The sequence below is a fragment of the Corylus avellana genome, chromosome 8 (genome assembly GCF_965113065.1).
Source record: "Corylus avellana chromosome 8, dhCorAvel1.hap1.2, whole genome shotgun sequence".
Lineage (NCBI taxonomy): Eukaryota > Viridiplantae > Streptophyta > Magnoliopsida > Fagales > Betulaceae > Corylus > Corylus avellana.
In genome coordinates, this window is record NC_142497.1 from 8,444,325 (window position 1) to 8,464,207 (window position 19,883).

Genomic DNA, 19,883 nt, shown 5'->3' on the forward strand with positions numbered 1-19,883 from the left:
AGAATGGAAAACTGCTCCATAGTTATGCAATGCTGCCATCTCACCCGAAAGCCATATCTCTTCAACAAGTAAAATAAAAATTCCTAATTAACATGATCACGGGCCTTCTCCAAGTCCAATTTACACAATAGTCATAGTTCCCCATATCTAATCCTACAATCCAAACACTCACTCGCCACTAGTACAAAATCAAGAATTTTTTTTTTTTTTTGATAAGTAAAGATTGTATATATCAAAAAAAGCGAAAAGCGCCTCTAAGTACACAAGAAAGTATACATAGGTAATCCACCACAAAGCCCAACAAAACAACCCAAGAAGACCCTACAAGGAACCACATCCAGAACTAAAACCACAAACGCCCAGCACCATCCCTAAGAACCCAAAACCCCTACGGCACCTCAATAGGAAATGAAATATCATTATCGGTCCCAAAACATCCCCGCCGGCGCTGGCACTTCTCCGAAGAAAGTCTCCGTCCTCTAGCCTCAAAATTGATGGAGCATTCCAAATGCTTGAGCTCCCTCTTCCCCTTCACCTTAATGGGCTCACACTCAGCTTCAACCTTCGAAATAACCTTAATGGGCTCACGCTCAGCTTCGACCTTCGAAAAAAATATTCAAAAGACTTTTCTCGTCACCTGAGAAACCCATACAGAAGGCGAATTTCACCGCATCAAGCACCACCTCAGAATAGCCCTCCACCACCTTCTCCGAAGTTTCCGCCACAACCTCGGCAGGCACCTACTTGTTCTTATGAATCTTATTCTTCACTCTCCGGGCATACCTAGAAACAGAGGACGCCATCCCAAAGAGGGCATACCCCATTTACACATAGTTGTATGTTGAACAATATACTTGGAGATCAAACCTGGATGATATTTCATTCCTTTCAATTGATGCGGATGAAAGAAATTGGATGGAATGAAAATTTGAGGAGAGTGAAGTGTTGGAGGTGGTGAGAAATTTTAATGCGGACAAGGCTCTAGGACCTGACGGGTTTACTATGACTTTTTTTAGAAGTGTTGGGAGGTATTAAGAGAGAACATTATGGAAGCTTCAAGGAGTTTTGTAGCTGAGGGAAGTTTGAGAAGAGTTGCAATGCTACTTTTGTTTTCTTGTACCCAAGAAAGCTGGAGCATTGGAGATTAAGGATTTCTGTCCTATTAGTTTAGTGGGTGGTGTGAATAAAATTATATCGAATGTCCAAGCAAAAAAGTTGAGATCGGTATTGGGTAAGATTGTTTCAAGTTCATAGAATGCATTTATCCGTGGCAGAAAAATTCTTGATTCTGTACAAGAGAGACAACCACCCTAAAGATGTTAGAAATCTAGAAATGCTACCACCTAACTTGAAATTGTAATGATTATGCACTATAAGAACTATAAAATAATAAGTAATAAGCACAAATCATACAGTATCATGGTATTACAAAATTACTAAATATAATTTTTTTTAAAAGGTTGGAAGGGAATAGGTAAGTGGAGAGTAGGTAAGCAGGAGGTATGAAGCAAATAACAAAGCCAGTGCTCAAGCACAGGGGATTACAAGTTTACAACCCATAGTATAGCACCAAGCTAACTGGCACCTTATATATAACCTAATACATACAAACATATATCTGTCTATACTTATGTTCTTTCACTTTCAAGGGAAAAGAAACTGAAAAATATTGCCTCCACACATTTAATGAACAGGGTAATCAAAATCATCCCCATGGAAATTAAAAGGAACAGATCACTGCCTTTGAAATCAACATAACTGCACCAAAATTAGAACCTGGCCTGCATACACCTATTCTTAGGTAATGGCAATTTGGAAACAGGTTCAAGTAGATCCATTTTGTACCTTAAAAAGGTTAAATGGCATCTGCTTTTGAATACGAAAGCTCCGAACTTTTTCGTGATCCACAAGATCAAAATATATATCCCTTCCAATCTGCTCTGTAAGATCTTCGTCTCGTGCAACCTACACAAACCATACAAATCAGTAATAAGCTAAAAATGCTCCACCATCCATGCAGAAAAGTTATGCTTTGAAGTTTGTTGAATTAGAAGTACCAACCTTTATGATAGTATAAAGATGTGCCTCTGCCTTCTCTTTCTTTTTGTGCTCTTTTTCTTCTTGTTCTTTTTTCAACCTCTCCTGGAACAAGCCAATGAAAGTAATCAGGCCTGATTTCCAAAACAAAGCAATTTGGTCAAAGACGATTTAATAGATAAATGGGACTCTAAAAAGAAGAAAGTTTTGCACGAAATTAGTCCATTTAAGAGGACCATCTGGAATTTTTCAGAGGACAAAGAAGCAGAATACTACATATTCATTAGGCTCACTAGGCTTCAGTCACCAAGCCACTTTAAATCGAGAGGATTCATGAGATGAAAGATCACACCTTAATCCAGTTTGAACTTCTTTAAGTTAACAGGCCAAGCTCAAGAATCCCATCATGAGTTGGCTCAAATCATTCTTTTTATAGGAAAACACAACTCATGCAGCAGTATGGGATTGAACCTTAGACCTCAAGCCACCCCTTGTGCATGGATGATGCCATTTGACCCAAAGATCATTGGCAACTAGGCTGAATTCATTGTTAACTCTAAATAAGTGTAAAACCAGCAACTTACCCTAAGATGTTCTGCAATGTCCTTCTCATCCACATTACAGATTATTTTGTCCTTGTCACTTTCACGTATATACACCAGCATGTATGCATTTGAGTATTTGGTAAATTTAAATGGAGCGTTATTGAATCCAGGAGTCGTCTGCGGTAACTGTTAAAGTTGGCAGGTAAATCATAAACAGTGAGGAATAATTATTAAATGAAAAATAAAATATCAAATATTACAAGTTGAGCCCACAAAAACACTACCTCTTCCTCACCACCATACTGCTCCTCTAATGCCCTCTTCATATCTTCTTTTGTTACTCTTTCATCATCAAATTTGTACCTGAACCAAGTAGATCTTAATAATAAACTATAGAACAAAGAAAGAGTTGACAACAACCAGCAATGTCAGGCACTCAGTCTCCAAGGATCCTACATTTAATGTTTAAGTTCCATTAAATCTCAAGAAAATTTTAAACTCACAGTACTCAAACTGTTAACTGGAAAACTGGGACCCAAAGCTTATGCCACCTCTAGAGTTTAAGCCCATTCATTATCAAGCTTACACCAAAAACTCACTCAGATTCATGTAACATGGAAACAAAACTGTAGAATAGAAGTGATTCTTGATCATGACTGTGGCACCAAGTATTAACCCTGTAGTTTTTAATTTGTAATCCTAGCATGCAATAAAATTTTAGAAATAACGAAAAATCTCACTACCTGTACATCTGAACAGAGAAAGCAGTACTAAACAACTAATAAAAAAATTAACTAGGAATATTTTTTTTTTATAAGTATAAAAAATAACTACGAATATTATTAATATGATTTACATTTGACACATTATGATACATACTAAAAACTCAAAAGTATATTGCAACAATTCAAATATACAGCCAACAGGGGAAAAGAAATTCTTTTAAAACAGACATACAACCAGAATGAATCATAGAACCTCCTATTATATGACAGATGAACCACATGGCTTTATTTCAAAATATACCACACAGTTTAATCTCTAAGCTTCACAAATTGGTTCTATACAGTGAAATGGCAAGTCAAACAAACTGACGCATACGAAGCAAGGAGGCCGAACCCTCTACAGGCATTTTAAATGAAAAGAAAACAACCACACATACAAAGTAATACTCTCAACACATGATGGACAGAAAAGGTACAGGATTGACTAGACTATACAAAAAATACTTGAGATCTACAACACCATGACCCTTCTAAAAACATTGCAGGCAACAGCCACATTGATGCCCAGCCAAAACTTTATAAGTATAGGAAGGGATATTCTATCAAATAAGAGTCAGAAATAAGTTATGGACTGAATATAGGCACTATCATTGACTTATGCGTGACTGAGTGTCTGTTATGCATTTATATATGTACACCTCATTTGCTGCTTCCAGCTAACCACTTGGTGATGAAACTTAAGTTGACGTAGTAAAATCATGCATCATTGATTAATATAGGCTTACACTAAGGATGCATTAAGAGTTGTGGCATGCATGCGTAACAAAAGGGCACCACAAATCTGGGAAAAACACACACACACACACATACACATGCATACCACTGATCACCAAGAGTCGGCCTGATAAAGGCATAATAATGTCCACCATGCACACCGCCACTGTGTACCAAAACACTGTAAGCAAAGAAAAACACATAAGTACCAAAAAGCACAATGAACATCAAAGACAATTAATGGTAGGAATAAGATAAGCATAAAACAAGTCTAAATAATGTTGCATCTGTGTATAGGAATGATTTTTGCATTGACCAGACAGTCCATATTCTTATAATTTTCCCTTCACTCTCTCCTACTATAATGAAGTCCAATATGTTTCAGAGTAATAAGGAACCAAATGAAATATAATTGTTCCCTTCACTTTGTCCTACTATAAGAATGAAGACGCTATCTTATATGCTTCAGGGTGATGAGGAACAAATGTAGCACAGAAGTACCACTCTCAAACCAATCGACAGAGCACACCAATGTATGTGTGTATATATATATATCAGAGCCCATATATGCCTCATATTAATATGGACAAACTTCTCTCTTGGGGAAATGGTTATGGAGATATGCGACAGAGAGTGAGGCGCTTTGGTACAAAAAAATAAAAGCCAAGTATGAAGATCAGGATGGTGGGTGGTGTTCGAAGGAGGTGTCGGGTTCTTATGGTGTGGGGTCGAGGAAGCATATTAGAAGAGGTTGGGATACTTTTGCCAAAGGTGTGCGGTTTGAGGTGGGAGTGGGAGCGAAAGTTCACTTTTGGCATGATATTTGGTGTGATGATCAACCGTTGAAGCATGCTTTCCCTTCCTTGTTTGGTATTGCGAGGTACAAAGATGCGTGGGTGGAGGATAATTTTAGTTGGAGGAATGGGAGGGTTGAGTGGAATGTCCTTTTTGTGCGCTCCACCCAAGATTGGGAATTGGATGGGGTCTCATCTTTCTTTGAATTGCTGTACTCTTGTAAGGTTTCTTATGGTAATGCGGACCGTATTCGATGGTCCTTATCTAAAAAGGGTACGTTTGAGGTGAAATCGTTCTAAAAGGCCTTGTCCATTCCAGATTGTGGGGGGTTTCCATGGAAGAGTATTTGGCGTTCTAAAGTGCCTTCAAGAGTGGCATTTTTTGGGTGGACTGCAGCTCTTGGTAAAATTCTGACAATTTGCAAAAGCGGAGAATTGTGATAGTGGAACGGTGTTGTATATGTAAGAAGAATAGGGAGTTTGTAGATCATTTGTTGATTCATTGTGAAGTGGCTACTCAGTTATGGAACTATGTTTTTACTTTATTTGGTATTAAGTGGGTCATGCCTCAATGGTTCATTGACTTGTTGTCTTGCTAGAATCAGGTGGGGGGTAGGGTTATCTCTAAAGTCATTTGGAGGATGATTCCTTTGTGTATCATGTGGTGTATTTGGCGGGAGAGGAATGCTCGAACGTTTGAGGATAAGGAGTGTTCGGTGGATGGGATGAGGAAGAATATGATATCTATGCTACACTTGTGGGTGTTGGCTCATCATCGTAGTGTGGTCCCGACTATAGATGAGTTCTTGAATATGTGCTCTTTATATATTCCGTAGGGGTTTCTATTGTATATATCTTCTGCATTAGAGTTGCGCCCCTCTGCGCTTTTTTCAATAATATTCTCATTACTTATCAAAAAAAAGAATTAATATGGACCAACTTTTCTTATTACAATCAATGTGCAACATAAGCAACGTACAGCAGCACCAACCTAGAAAAAAAACTGATTAAAAAAATCCCCCTTTTCTTTGATAAGTGTTAAAAAAAATAAAATTAAAATTAAATAAAATAAAATAAGGTAATAAAAAAATTCCATGTAAACTGCTGTACAACTTTATCATCTGAAAAATATACTTTGGCCTCTCCGCTTACAGTAATTATGCATCAAAAGATGCAAAACACTTCCCCCATGATGTATGACAAGTATGTTTAGATGTAATAAACATAACATAAAGCTGCACATCTCTTCTCTATCGATCAAAGTACCAGTTAAAAAACATCACCATTATAAATACCATGTAGAAGAGAAATCACCACAGAGCTCAACTGGGAGAGTATGTTTAGATGTATGACAAGTATGTTTAGATGTAATAAACATAACATAAAGCTGCACATCTCTTCCCTATCGATCAAAGTACCAATTAAAAAACATCACCATTATAAATACCATGTAGAAGAGAAATCACCACAGAGCTCAACTGGGAGAGTTTGGCTTGCCTCCATAGGAGATCTCCTGTGCAAAAATTAACAGTGGACATTGCAAGATTGGGGAGGAACTCCAATTAATTTTTTGCTGAAGGCAATCTTCACCATTTATTTTTGAAGAAGAGGATCTCATTTTTCATTGGAGGCAAGCCAAACTCCGGCTGGGAAACATGCTTAGACAAAACAGATAATACTCATAAATGTCAAAGAGCAAGAAAATTAACATTATTATACCTATGAAGCATGTAAAGATTACGAACACTTCTATCAGCATCAGGTGATAAATATTTGCCATTCTCACGATCAAGGTCCAGTTGCAATGGGAACTCATAACGGTCATTTATCTACACAAAAAGAAGTGAATTTGAATGTTAATGTCACGGAATTATATGCAGTCTATTGGGTCAAATTGTGTACACGAGGAAAAGTATCGCAACTCTCCATCCAAAATCATAACGGTTCTATAAAGAATGTAGTTTTGTACATAAGTGAAAGAAGAAGAAAAATGCAATATCTAATTCCTATGAGCTAGAAATGAGCAAATAACCCAACAGCCTGATGATCCCAACGAATCTGAACCAACCATGAAGGCTTTGGGTTGGGTTTTTTGGGGTTAGCGAGCTGAGTTAATTTCAGACTTCTAGAATTCTGCCTGGTTGGTTCAATTCTGGTTTGATTTTTCTTCCCAACCCAACATATTATAATAATATTATCTTTATTTATTTTGCCTACCACACCCACATCAAATAGTTTCACCTAACCGAATATGATTACCAGATGCATCAATATCATCTCATTTCCTTCTATCTTTTTCCTTCTCACTCTCTCTATCAACCCACAAACCTCAATTCTCTCTTTCTCCCTCAACAATAATAACAATTTGAAAACATCTATAGATGCTAGCCTTGCAGGCAAAAGACCATAAGCATGACAAAAGACATTTATTTTACCATTATCCTTTAAACCAAAACAGAAAAATAGTTATGGCCACAAATATCACAAAAAGTATTTGTGCAACATAAAAGTTGCAACAAGTAGTGGTCTTCAATGGTGTATAGGGGAAGGCATTTGTAAATTGAACAGGACGCCAATCAAGCAATCATGACACAACTTCTGTTGAATTTCCCAGTTGCAAGGCCTACAACTTTAATAAAAATAAATAAAAAAATAAAAGATCCTATTAAATGGCTAATTTAAAACACACAATACTTTCTCCCCCTTCAATCTAGATATTTATGTAAAATTAATTAAATAATAAAAATAAAACAATCACAAGGCTGCTTGCAGAACAATGAAATCTCTCACTCAAGTCCCCAATTGTTGACACTAATCTCATATCAGATTCTGTCTTGCTGGAACTTTTTGGGGGTACATGTCACAAAGAGGACAAGAAGCATCTTCTACAAGTTCATGATATTTCCCTGAAAAATTATCAATCTTCCAAGTCCACTTAAGCAACATAAAGTCCCACGGCTGACTCCCTATCCAACTTGCATGTTACAGCTCAAACAACACTCTTTTTTTCGATGACTTACTCTTTTTTCGGACAACTTTATCTCCAATCTTAGCATTGATGGTTTGGACACCTCCAATCAAGAGGTGATCAATCATACAATCAATATTACAAGAATCTTTTTACAGAAATAACTCCTTGGCAGCCCAAATTAGATGGTTTTGAGTTTCCCTTGCTACATGTTGGAGATGCGGATTGGTTGGAGAGGCCATTTCAAGGGGAGGAAGTCCATTAGGCATTGCTTAGTATGGATGGTGATAAAGCTCCTAGGCCGGATGGATTCACTATTATCACTTTCCAATCGTGTAGGGCAATAGTGAAGGATGATCTTAAGCGCATCTTCCATAATTTTCATGAACATGGCTTGTTCAAGAAGAGCCTAAATACTATTTTCATTGCCCTTATTACTAAAAAAAACTAGGAAGTTGGAAGTAAAGGATTTCAAACCTATTAGCCCAGTGGGAAGTGTCTACAAGACTTTGGCTAAGGTTCTTGATATTAGAATGAAACAGGTGTTGGGCCCACTCATGTCTAATAATCATAAAGTTATTTTAAGGGGAGGCAAATTCTAGATTCAGTTCTTATAGCTAATGAATGTCTGGACGGTAGACTGAAATCTAGAATTCCCGGTGTGTTGTGCAAGCTGGACTAGGAAAAAGCTTATGACCATGCCAACCGGGAGTTCCTCTCCTATCTTCTAGGACACTTGGCTTTGGTTCAAAATGGAGGAAATGGATATTCTCCTGTATATCCACAGCCCGCATGGTTTCTTTGCTAGCTCCAGGGGCATTTGTCAAGGGGACCCACTTTCGCCTCTCCTTTTCGTGAATGTCATACAGGCTCTTAGTAGGATGCTGTCTAGAGCAATTAGGAGGTGAAGGCTCCACCTCGTAATGCTTTCTTCACTTGGGCGGCAGCTTTGGGTAAAATTCTTACAATTGATAACCTTTGGAGGCAAGGTCTTACTCTTGCCAATTGGTCTTGTGACATAGCGAAAGACTAAGGAAACTAATCAAAGAGCGGCATTTTTTATTCTGCAAGGAGAAGCGTCTTCGTCTTCTACCCAAAAAGATAAAATAGGCCCGCAGGCTAAAAGAAGGATAAAACTCCACAGAGTATTTGAGAGAGAATTCTCTGATTTGATAATAATTCAATTGATTGGGTTTTACATAATAGGCTAGCCTATTTATAGAAGAGAAATCCTTGGAGAAAAAGTAAACCTAATTCTAATAGAGAAAGTAAATCTAATCTTAGTAGAAAAGTAAACATAATCCTAGTAACAATAGTAAACCTAATCCTAATAAGGAAAGGAAAATAATTAAAACAAATCTAACCCTATTAAGGAAATGAAATAAAATCCTAATAAAATTGACAATCAGCGGGAATCGTGACAATCTTTCCTTTTGTACATCCATTGTCTGAGAATGGATAAAATTTTGATCAAGCGGCGCTACTCCGATATTATTTTTTATATTTTCTCTATTTTCATTTTTACCAAAAATAAAGATAAATATCATCCTACATCAAACACCCCCACTTGAAAAAAACTCGTCCTCGAGTTTTCTTTGGGACATGGCACGCGCAACTCCTCCGCAGAAATATATTTGGAGAAATCTACATAGATTTCACACATTTTATCATTTTCATCCTTTTCCATAAAAATTTTCCCAACAATTTCTTCATGGACGTCATCTTCAACTTCACCGTTATCTTCCAAAGGATCGCAATTTTTGTGGTGATCATGATGAGTTGCACATGTGTTGGAGGGAGGTGGTGGTTGTTCTTCCACTGATGTAGTTGTTGGAACAAATAGTTGTGGCTGCACAAATTCTTTCTCAAACGGCAGCTCCAAATTAACAGCCTCAATATCCTTTTCACCATAATTAATATTCTCTTCATATACGGAGTACCTATTTGTAGATTTATGAATACGGTTACGGACATGTCGACTATGGCTTACGTGATCGTCAAGGAATCTGTCAACATAAGGATAGTGAACGGGTTTGCCTCGGATCCCATAGTCATCTTTAGCATTATTGTCCCTGTGATTCCAATGGGAACCTATGTGCATGCGTTCCAACGTTTCCCGCATCTGGCGCATCTCCTGTTGCATGGCGTGCATAGTCTACTTGAACTCTTGGAATTCGGTTCTCCAAGGAGCCTCTGATCGCTTGATGTATTGCTAGTAGTTGGATCTCGAAACATCTCTCTCACGAACGGCGTCGTTATAGAAGTTGTTGTTGTAGTATAAGTTGGCCATCGAATCCGGATTACGCCGGCTCGGATCCCCCATGAATTTGGCTCTCAAAAAAGCCCCTCCCCTACAAGCAGCATTGTTAGAGAAGTTTGTCACCGTTGCGCTGATTGGCCATAATCAGGATAAAGCCTACTCTGATACCAACTGACGTAGTGAAAGACTTAGGTAACTAATCAAAGAACAGCATCTTTGATTCTGCAAAGAAAAGCGTCTTCATCTTCTACCCAAAAAGATAAAACAAGCCCGCAGACTAAAAGAAGGATAAAACTCCGCAGAATATTTGAGAGAGAATTCTTTGATTTTATAATAATTCAATTGATTAAGTTTTACATAATAGGCTAGCCTATTTATAGAAGAGAAACCTTGGAGAAAAAGCAAACCTACTTCTAGCAGAGAAAGTAAATCTAATCTTAGTAGAAAAGTAAACATAATCCTAATAACAATAATAAACCTAATCCTAGTAAGGAAAGAAAAATAATTAAAGCAAATCTAACCCTATTAAGGAAAGGAAATAAAGTCCTAATAAAATTGACAATCAACGGGAATCATGACAATCTTTCCTTTTGTACTTCCAATGTCTGAGAATAGATAAAATTTTGATCAAGCGGCGCTGCTCCGATATTACTTTTTATATTTTCTTTATTTTCGTTTTTACCGAAAATAAAGGTAAATATTGTCCTACATCATCTTGTCTTTGCAAGAAGAGCGAGGAGACAGTAAACCACCTTCTCATTCACAGTGAGTTTACTTGCGAGATATGGCACCTAGGACTCATTTTGTTTGGAGTCTCATGGGCCATGCCTAGCAATATTCTTTTTTTTTTTTTTGATAAGTTGGAAAGGAGGAGAAAATCCAAAGAGGCTATATGAAAAGACATCCCTACTTTATTAATGTGGAGCATTTGGAGAGAAACAAATCGACGTCTTTCCAAAGACTGCAAGTCTAATGTGCTACAACTAAAAATCCTCCTTCTTAAGCTCCCTTTTAGATTGGGTTGTACCTTTTGTTCCTAATCTCTCTTCCTCAAGTCTTGCAGATCTCATTAACTTTTAGTTTTTTGACCCCATTAGGGTGGTTGCTTCTCTTGTATAATTTTTGTGTAAGAGACTTTCTTCTTCTTCAATAAATTATTGTTCATTAAAAAACAAATGAAAATCCTACTTCCTAATAAACCCAAGGCAATGTGGAATTGAACAGCCCCTACTTTTTTTTTTTTTTTGATAGGTAAATTTGTATATATCAAAAACCCAACAGGGCGCAACACGATTACACAGGGAGTATAAAAGAGTGCGGCTATACACCCAATAAAACCCTAAGCTCCCAAGGAGCACCCACAAGGAATCTAAAAAGATCCACCCAAGAACCCCTAAATCAAAACACCCTACACAACAAACACCCTACACAAAGGCTAACCCTACACATGATCACCCCACATCCCTAGCCCTACTCGAGCCACTGCCCCTAGCCTCAAAGTTATCGGAGCATTCCAAATTCTTCACCCCCAGCGGCATCTTTTTCTTATGAAGCTGTTTAGCTTCCTTATCCTTCGCTCTCCGTGTATAACACTTGGAAACTTGGTTATCTATCAAAGCTTTGGCAGGTGCAGGAGGAAAAGAGAAAACCGGAGAAACAATAGCCCTCACCGGAGGAACAGTCGCCACCACCGGAGGAACAGAAGCCTCAGCCCTCATCCTGCACTGAAACCTCGCCGGATAAGTAGAAGCAACCGCAGGAATCGCCGGAGGAAAAGAGAAATGATTCACAGGCGAAACAGAAGCCACCGAAGAAACAGTAGCCACCACCGTAGGAGCAGTAGCGTCATCCCTCAAACTGCGCCAAAGCCTCGCCGGAGACACAGGAGTCGCCGGGGAAGATTTCCGTCCAAAATCACCAATTTGAGCTTTCTCAGCAAACCCAGGAGACTCCGGCGAAGACTTATCCGAATGCAGCAAAAACCCATCGCTGAACTTATCGGGATCCAAAACAGGGCCGCAAACGGGAATTTGAACCACAGCCGACCCGGAAACCGACCCGGAAACCGACCCGGAATTTTGCCCATCATAACCCAAAGAACCAACCCTAATCCGCTTACCTTTGGGCTTCTCACCCAGCCCGCGAAGGATCCGGTCCAGCTTATCGCAGAAAAACCCTAATCGCCTCATCGCCTTGTTTCTTCTAAACTTTGCTGCCGCCGCCACCGGAGACGAGAAGCTTTGCTCAATCAAGGGATGAGCTTTCTCCATTTCGTAACAATCCATCGCGAATCGTGTTTCCACTCCAGCATTCCCCATCTCGAAACAGCTCGCCACCGGGAACAAGTCAATCTCTTGCGACGAAAGAAGCCGCGCCCCAGCAATGTCCGCCACCTCGCAGGAAGAAGAGCGCAACGCTTCGGCGAAAGACCGTCCATCTTTTGTCCCTGGAGAGAAACTCTCAGAATTCGAAAACCCTGGAGAACTCGCCTGCGCAGCCATCAACGAACGCAGCTCAACCACGAACCTCCGCCAACCCCGCCCAGAGCGGGCCTCTGGGATCCAGATGATACCTTTCCGTTCGTCCTCCAGATAGGCAACCACCTCCAGGAATCTCCCAGCTTTGTTACTACCCCCGCTCACCGACAAAGACTTCCCTTCCTCGCTAAATTTTTTGACGAAATCTTCCTTCACCTGAGACTGAGACGCCTCTTCTACCGTAGCTGCCAACCAGGAAGCACTTCGCTGACCCACCAGAATAAGCCCTACAAAACCCTTCCTTCTTTCCTCCAAACGAAGCTTCGAAGCCTTCGTCGAGAAAAAGAAGGTTTTAGCTTCCACCGAAAACCGTCGCTCCATCCTAATCTACACGAACGCATCCCACGAAAACAGAAAACCGAGCTCTAGCGGGACGCGCCTACACGCGCCACCGCTGGGGTTCCAGTTCCAGCGCCTCTCCAAGGGAGTAGTAAAAGATTATAACTTCCAGAAACTGTTCCTAAAAAGCTTTTGGTACTTGTTATTGCTTTTGTGGATATGTAAAGAAGAACAGCCCCTACACTTAAAACATTTTTAAAAAGGCCCTTGTCAAGCTTAAACAAAAAAAACAAAAAACAAAAAGAGCCTTTTAATTTAAAAAGCAGGTCCTGCCTTTTGCATAAAACGTTTGAGCACCCATCAGGTTAGAACAAACCAATTACCAGATCCAACTATCATTGGTGGCTTAAAAGAATTGTGAAAAAGAAAGGTTCATTGGTATGAGTCTTAACATCATAAAGGAACATCATCATCAAGCCACTTCTGTACATATCAGTACTAAGAAGCATGTCTGAATCACTCCAGGAGAAAAGAAAAAGGAGTGCAAACTAAAAATGATTTAAGTATAGAAGAGAACTGCCAAGAATGGTGCGGAGAATGATGAATATATGACCATCACATTTTCATTTTTTTTTTTTGATAAGTATGACCATCACATTTTCATGCAAATATTTAATACACCACCAACTGGTTTATAGAAAAGAAGCCATTTTCTAGGAATTTTCCTTCTTTTTTTTCCCTTAATTTTCTCCCAAGAACTAATCAGCTCCTTCAATTCAGTTGAAATTGGACATTGATAGTCATATTCTTCATCTTTGAAATTCTTCAATTTCTTTGCATGGGGAAAAATACAGAAATCAAGACTCTTGGTACGGAAGACCACAACAAAACAACCACCATAATGACTCTGCATGAGTAAATATCTAGAATCTTCACTTGTCATACATTTCATCTTTAATACATATGTATTCTCTTTTTATTTTTGTTTCTACATTGATTATGCTTCATCATTTAGCACAAATCAAGCTTTTGTCCAATTTAATCTCTTCAAATAAATTTACCAACTATGTTATAGCAAGAAAAAAGAAACAAAAATAACAACAATGCAGTTATATCACCATCTAGATTCTAACTTCAGCAAAAGAAACGATAAAATATAACCTACACATCCTGCAGTTTGCTAGACAACTGCTTGTAGTCATTTTTCATTATACCATTTCTAATTTATGAATTATATCAATCTTAACTTTTCCAAGCTGAAGTTGAGATTCATTATGGCGAATCACAACAGAATCTATCAATTACATGCACAACAAGAATTAAAGAGAAAAGCTTTGAACCCCATGAACAGCAAGAGTGAATGTTATATTTACCTATCTCAACCTTCCCTTGCCTAAATCCAACAACCCAACTGTCTTAGCCAAGCTAGTAATTCAAGACTCAAGAAATTCGTATATAATGGTACAAATGAACCCATGACATTAATGATGAAGTTCAGCACTCAAAATAAAGTAATATCATAATGCAATAGAGTTTAGAGCTTAAATGCAAAACATATGGTTTTTTTAATTCACAAATAACACACATACTAATTAAAATACAGCTAGCAAACCTCATGGTAGAGTTTAGAGCTAAAAGTTTCAACTATTTTTTAGTCAAAAAAGTTAGTTGGGTAACACAAATTCATAACCCTCGTAAATAAATGAATGGGTACAAAGAAAAAATTATATATATTTGACTACAGACCTTCACCATTGTGTCCCGCATAAAATCATATTCAAACCGTTTCAGCTGCAGTTGAAGTACAGGAGGAAAATCAATGAACAACACCCCCTTCTTGGCATCCTGAAAGAATCATGCAGAATTATCAATAAAAACCCATACAATAGAAGTTTTTTACATGAACACATTTTCACACAATTAAAACAAGAAAAGAAAATTATGAAAATGCTCATAGCCGATACCAAATTTCTTGCGCTCTTGCCAATTACAGATGGAATACTACATAGAAGCCACAAAAGAACCAAACATGCTTCACATCTTTGATGCACAGGAGGCTTTTTTTAAAAAAGATAAGTAGTGGAATTATTTAGCACATAGGAGTAAAAAGTCCTAGTACGTGGGCAGTACAAGAGAAATGCCTAAAACAGAAAGAGGCAAAACAAAGCTAAATCAAAAGATTTAACAAATCCAAGAAGTCTAACAAAAGAGAGAAAATTTCAGATGCCACTATTCACTCATAAAGCGACCCCAGAAATAGAAACTAAAATTTTATAACTCAGAGCTTGGCACTGTTAAAAGTCCTATCGTTTCTTAATCGCCAGATACACCATATACAAAAACAAATCATATTACTCCGATATTACCAAAATGGCCCTCTTAACAAGCCAATACCCTCAGCAACTGTCTTCGCACAGCACACACAAACCCAAACAACAATGATCGAAGCTCCCTAGCAATGACACACTGAACTAGAAGATGGTACAATATTTCACCACTAGCTTTTTTTTTGTTTCAAAGTAAACGAAATACCATTAAAAATGTAAGGCGTCCCCAAGTACATAAGAAGTGTACAAGAGAAGCCACCTACCTAGAAGAGGCAAAAAGATTAAAAAAAAAAATCATAATAACTTTTTTTAAAAAAATATATATATATATATAATAACTAATCACCGAAGGAGAAATAAAAGCAGTTGTTCAAAGATACAATGTCTTGAAAAATAGACTTAATCTCCTCCAAAGCACTGTTTCACCACTAGCTTTAAACCTACAACATATCCATGCTTAAGATATTGGTGCTTCATTAATTTTGTTGTCATTAATAGTAAAACAAAATAAAATGAAAAAAGCACTCAGAGCCACAGGCAAAGAATGGAAAAGCAAGAAACCTTCGCCTGCTAAAAATATTTCCAAGCAGAGGTGATACCCTCACCTTGCTCTCAAGCATGGTAATGAGATTTGACCCAAAACTTTCTATTCTTTAAAATGCGACCAAACCATCATCATATCATCACAATGAATTTTTTGATGACAAGGAACTCCTCCAAGGCAAGGTTTCCTCGTCATCAAAGTCTCCAACTTCCATTTCTGCAATGCCTGATAAACCTTGGACACCAATTAAAATTTCCATTGGACCAATCCTATAGGGGATTATTCTAGACTTTTTAGTCATATTATGGTGATTTGGCCAATTGATTTCATGCGTATTGGCAGTGCAATAGTTTCTATGAATTCCCATGATCAACAATCTTAAGGATTTTATGATAATAATGTCAAAATCTATTCACAATTAGAGTGAGTAAAACTGCCAGTAAACAGTAACTTCTAATTTTTTTTGGATAAGTAATAATGACATAAATCAAAAGCGCAGAGGGGCGCAACCCACATACACGGGGAGTATAAAAGAGAGCGCAAGAGGGAGAAAAATGAAAATGAAATCAGAGAAACTAATCCCTATAGGAGCTAGCCAAGCGGCCAACCAGGAATACAGAGTAAAGAAGAAAAAATGAGTCAATTCCTCTATAGTCCTAGTGGAGTTCTCAAAGCATTTAGCATTCATTTCATTCCAAATACACCACATAAGACACAGAGGGATCATCTTCCACACTACCACGCTTCGGGAATGGCCTCCCGACCACCAGCAATCAAACAAGCCACTCACCTTGCAAGGCATGACCCAATGCAACCCAAACCGATCAAAAATAGTATGCCAAAGAACACTTGCGGTCTCGCAATGGAGAAGAAGATGATCGACTGACTCTCCATTCTTCTTGCAGATACAACACCACTCTACTACCACTAGGTTTCTCTTCCACAGGGTGTCGTGAGTCAAAAATTTGCCTAAGGCCGCGGACCACCCGAAAAAAGCCACTCGCGAAGGCACTTTAGTACGCCAAATGCTCTTCCAAGGAAATACCTCATGGTCAAAATTGGACAAGGCCTTGAAGAGTGACTTAACCTCGAACTTGCCTTTCTTAGAGGATGACCATCGAATACGATCCACAGAACCTGTGGATATCTTGCAGGAGTACAACCGATCAAAGAAAGAAGAAATCAAATCCATCTCCCAATCCTGTACGGGCCGCACAAAAATGACATTCTACTTGACAACACCATTCCTCCACATAAAGTTATCCTTCACCCAAGCTTCTTTATGTCTGGCAATGCTGAACAAGGACGAGAAAGCATGCTTCAAAGAGGAATCCCCACACCAAATATCATGCCAAAAACGAACTTTCGAACCCACCCCCACCTCAAAACGGATACCTTTGGCAAAAAAATTCCATCCTTGACAAATGTGCTTCCATAAGCCCACACCATGGGAACCCGAAACCTCCTTTGTGCACCACCCACCATCCTGGTCTTCATATTTAGCTTTGATAACCTTATACCATAGAGCCTCACTCTCATTCGCATATCTCCAAAGCCATTTACCTAGGAGAGCTTGATTAAACTGATGCAACTTTCGAACGCCAAGCCCGCCATATCGAAGGGGACGACAGACTTGATTCCAATTTACAAGATGCAGCTTAGGCTCGTCTCCAATCCCTCCCCATAAAAAATCTCTTTGAACTTTCTCAAGTCTTTTAGCTACACTCATAGGAATCGGAAACAGAGACAAAAAGTAAGTCGGAAGGTTAGAGAGAGTACTCTTAATGAGAGTTAAACGACCTCCTTTAGAGAGATACATTCTCTTCCAACCTACCATCTGGCGCTCCATCTTTTCGATCACATCATTCCACATAACCGTATCCTTATACGCCGCCCCAAGAGGGAGACCCAAATACTTCATAGGCAAATCGGCAACACTACACCCAAGGATATTAGCTAAAACCCCAATGTTCTCCACCTCACCAATAGCCACAATTTTAGACTTTCCAAGATTCACTCTCAAACCCGAAACAACTTCAAAACATAAAGGGATGAGACGCACATACCGGATTTGCTTGATAGAAGCTTCACAAAAAACCAAGGTGTCATCAGCAAATAAAGAGTGAGAGACCGCCAACTCCGATAATACCCTATTTTCCACCGAGAAGCCAATCAAAAAGCCTAGGTCAACCGTCGCATTCACCATCTTACTCAATGCCTCCATAACAAGCACAAAAAGTAACGGAGAAAGAGGGTCTCCTTGCCGAATTCCCCTCGAGCTGTTAAAGAAACCTTCCGGAGAACCATTCACAAGAATGGAAAATCTTACTGACGTAATACACCACTCTATCCAAGCCCTCCACCTCTCGCCAAAACCACAGCTATGCAGCAAATACAACACAAAGTCCTAATTCACATGGTCGTAGGCCTTCTCCAAGTCTAATTTGCAAAGAACACCTGGCACCCCTGACTTCATGCGACTATCCACACATTCATTTGCAATAAGAACAGAATCTAGGATTTGACAACCCCCAATAAAAGCATTTTTAGAGTAGGATATAATCTTACCCAACACAGTTCTCATCCTATTGGCAAGAACCTTAGATACAATTTTGTACACCCCTCCCACCAAGCTAATGGGCCAAAAGTCCTTCATCTCCACCGCATCCGCCTTTTTCGGGATCAAGGAAATAAAAGTTGCATTCAAGCTCTTCACCAATTGTCGTCTACGATGGAACTCGGCAAAAACCGCCATAACATCATGTTTAACAACACCCCAATAGGCTTGAAAAAAAGCCATGGAGAAGCCATCCGGACCCGGAGCCTTATCACCATCCATGCCTTTAACCACCTCCCATACTTCCTTTTCCTCAAAATCTCTTTCTAACCACCTATTATCCTCCTCATCAATGGACAAAAAAGGCTGATTGTCCATTCTAGGCCGCCACGTGCTTTGTTCCGAGTATAAGCTTTGATAATACTTCACAATGTGATCTTTTACCTCGGCTGGATCATCGGATAATACTCCATTAATACGAAGCACTTCCACACAATTATACCTGCGATGAGAGTTAGCCATCTTGTGAAAGAAACTAGTATTGCGGTCCCCCTCCTTTAGCCACAAAGCTCTCGATTTTTTGCGCCAATAAATTTCTTCACACAACAAGGTGTTCTCCAGATCTTTCACCATACCCGCCTTTCGAACCTTCTCCTCCTGGGCTAAGCCTCTTACCTCTGCCAATTCATCCAACTCCTGAATACCTCCCAACAACTCCTTTTTCTTCCTCCCAATATCCCCCAACACCTCCTCATTCCACTTTTTCAAATCCAATTTAAGGGATTTCAATTTCTTAGCTAGCACAAAACTAGGTAAACCCTCAAACGAATAAGACCCCTACCAAGAACTAACCTTGTCAACAAAACCTTCAGCTTTAAGCCACATATTTTCAAATTTAAAGCACTTATTACCTCCGCAAGGAGCCCCACAGTCCAATAATAAAGGGAAGTGATCGAAGATCAAGCGCTGAAGTCTTCTTTGTGACACTGCAAGGTAGTGATCTTCCCAATCCGAGGAAAGCAAGAATCGGTCAATTCTAGACCAGCTCTAGAATCGATCAATTCTAGACCTTCAGCTTTAAGCCACATATTTTCAAATTTAAAGCACTTATTACCTCCGCAAGGAGCCCCACAGTCCAATAATAAAGGGAAGTGATTGGAGATCAAGCGCTGAAGTCTTCTATGTGACACTACAGGGTAGTGATCTTCCCAATTCGAGGAAAGCAAGAATCGGTCAATTCTAGACCAGCTCTCATTTTCTTGATTATTAGACCACATAAATTCACCCTCCATCATGGGCATGTCCACCAAGTTGTTCTCTGAGATGAAATCCGAGAAATCCATCATGCCAGTGGAATAGTAAGAAACACTGGAACGCTCACTAGGAAACCGAACGATATTAAAATCCCTTCCAAGACACCAAGGAACCTCCCACACATTCATCAAACCAGCCAGCTCTTCCCAAAGGGCCCTTCTCTCCCCATTCTCATTCGGACCATACACCCTCCCAAAAGCCCACTCCCAGTTATCCTCCACA

The 19,883-nt window shown here is 39.1% G+C and overlaps 1 protein-coding gene across 2 annotated transcripts in view; it reads right to left on the reverse strand.

Annotated features, from left to right (window-relative positions):
• Nucleotides 1–19,883, reverse strand: part of LOC132162866 (ubiquitin C-terminal hydrolase 12) — a 69,257-nt gene that overhangs the window by 28,000 nt on the left and 21,374 nt on the right. For both annotated transcript variants that reach the window (XM_088519298.1, XM_088519297.1), the window contains exons 9-15: nucleotides 14,666–14,764; nucleotides 6,595–6,704; nucleotides 4,188–4,262; nucleotides 2,867–2,945; nucleotides 2,622–2,768; nucleotides 2,062–2,142; nucleotides 1,846–1,965 (exon numbers count right to left, since the gene is read on the reverse strand). In XM_088519298.1, the coding sequence (XP_088375424.1) occupies nucleotides 1,846–1,965; nucleotides 2,062–2,142; nucleotides 2,622–2,768; nucleotides 2,867–2,945; nucleotides 4,188–4,262; nucleotides 6,595–6,704; nucleotides 14,666–14,764 (711 nt within the window). The remainder of the gene's footprint in view (nucleotides 1–1,845; nucleotides 1,966–2,061; nucleotides 2,143–2,621; nucleotides 2,769–2,866; nucleotides 2,946–4,187; nucleotides 4,263–6,594; nucleotides 6,705–14,665; nucleotides 14,765–19,883) is intronic.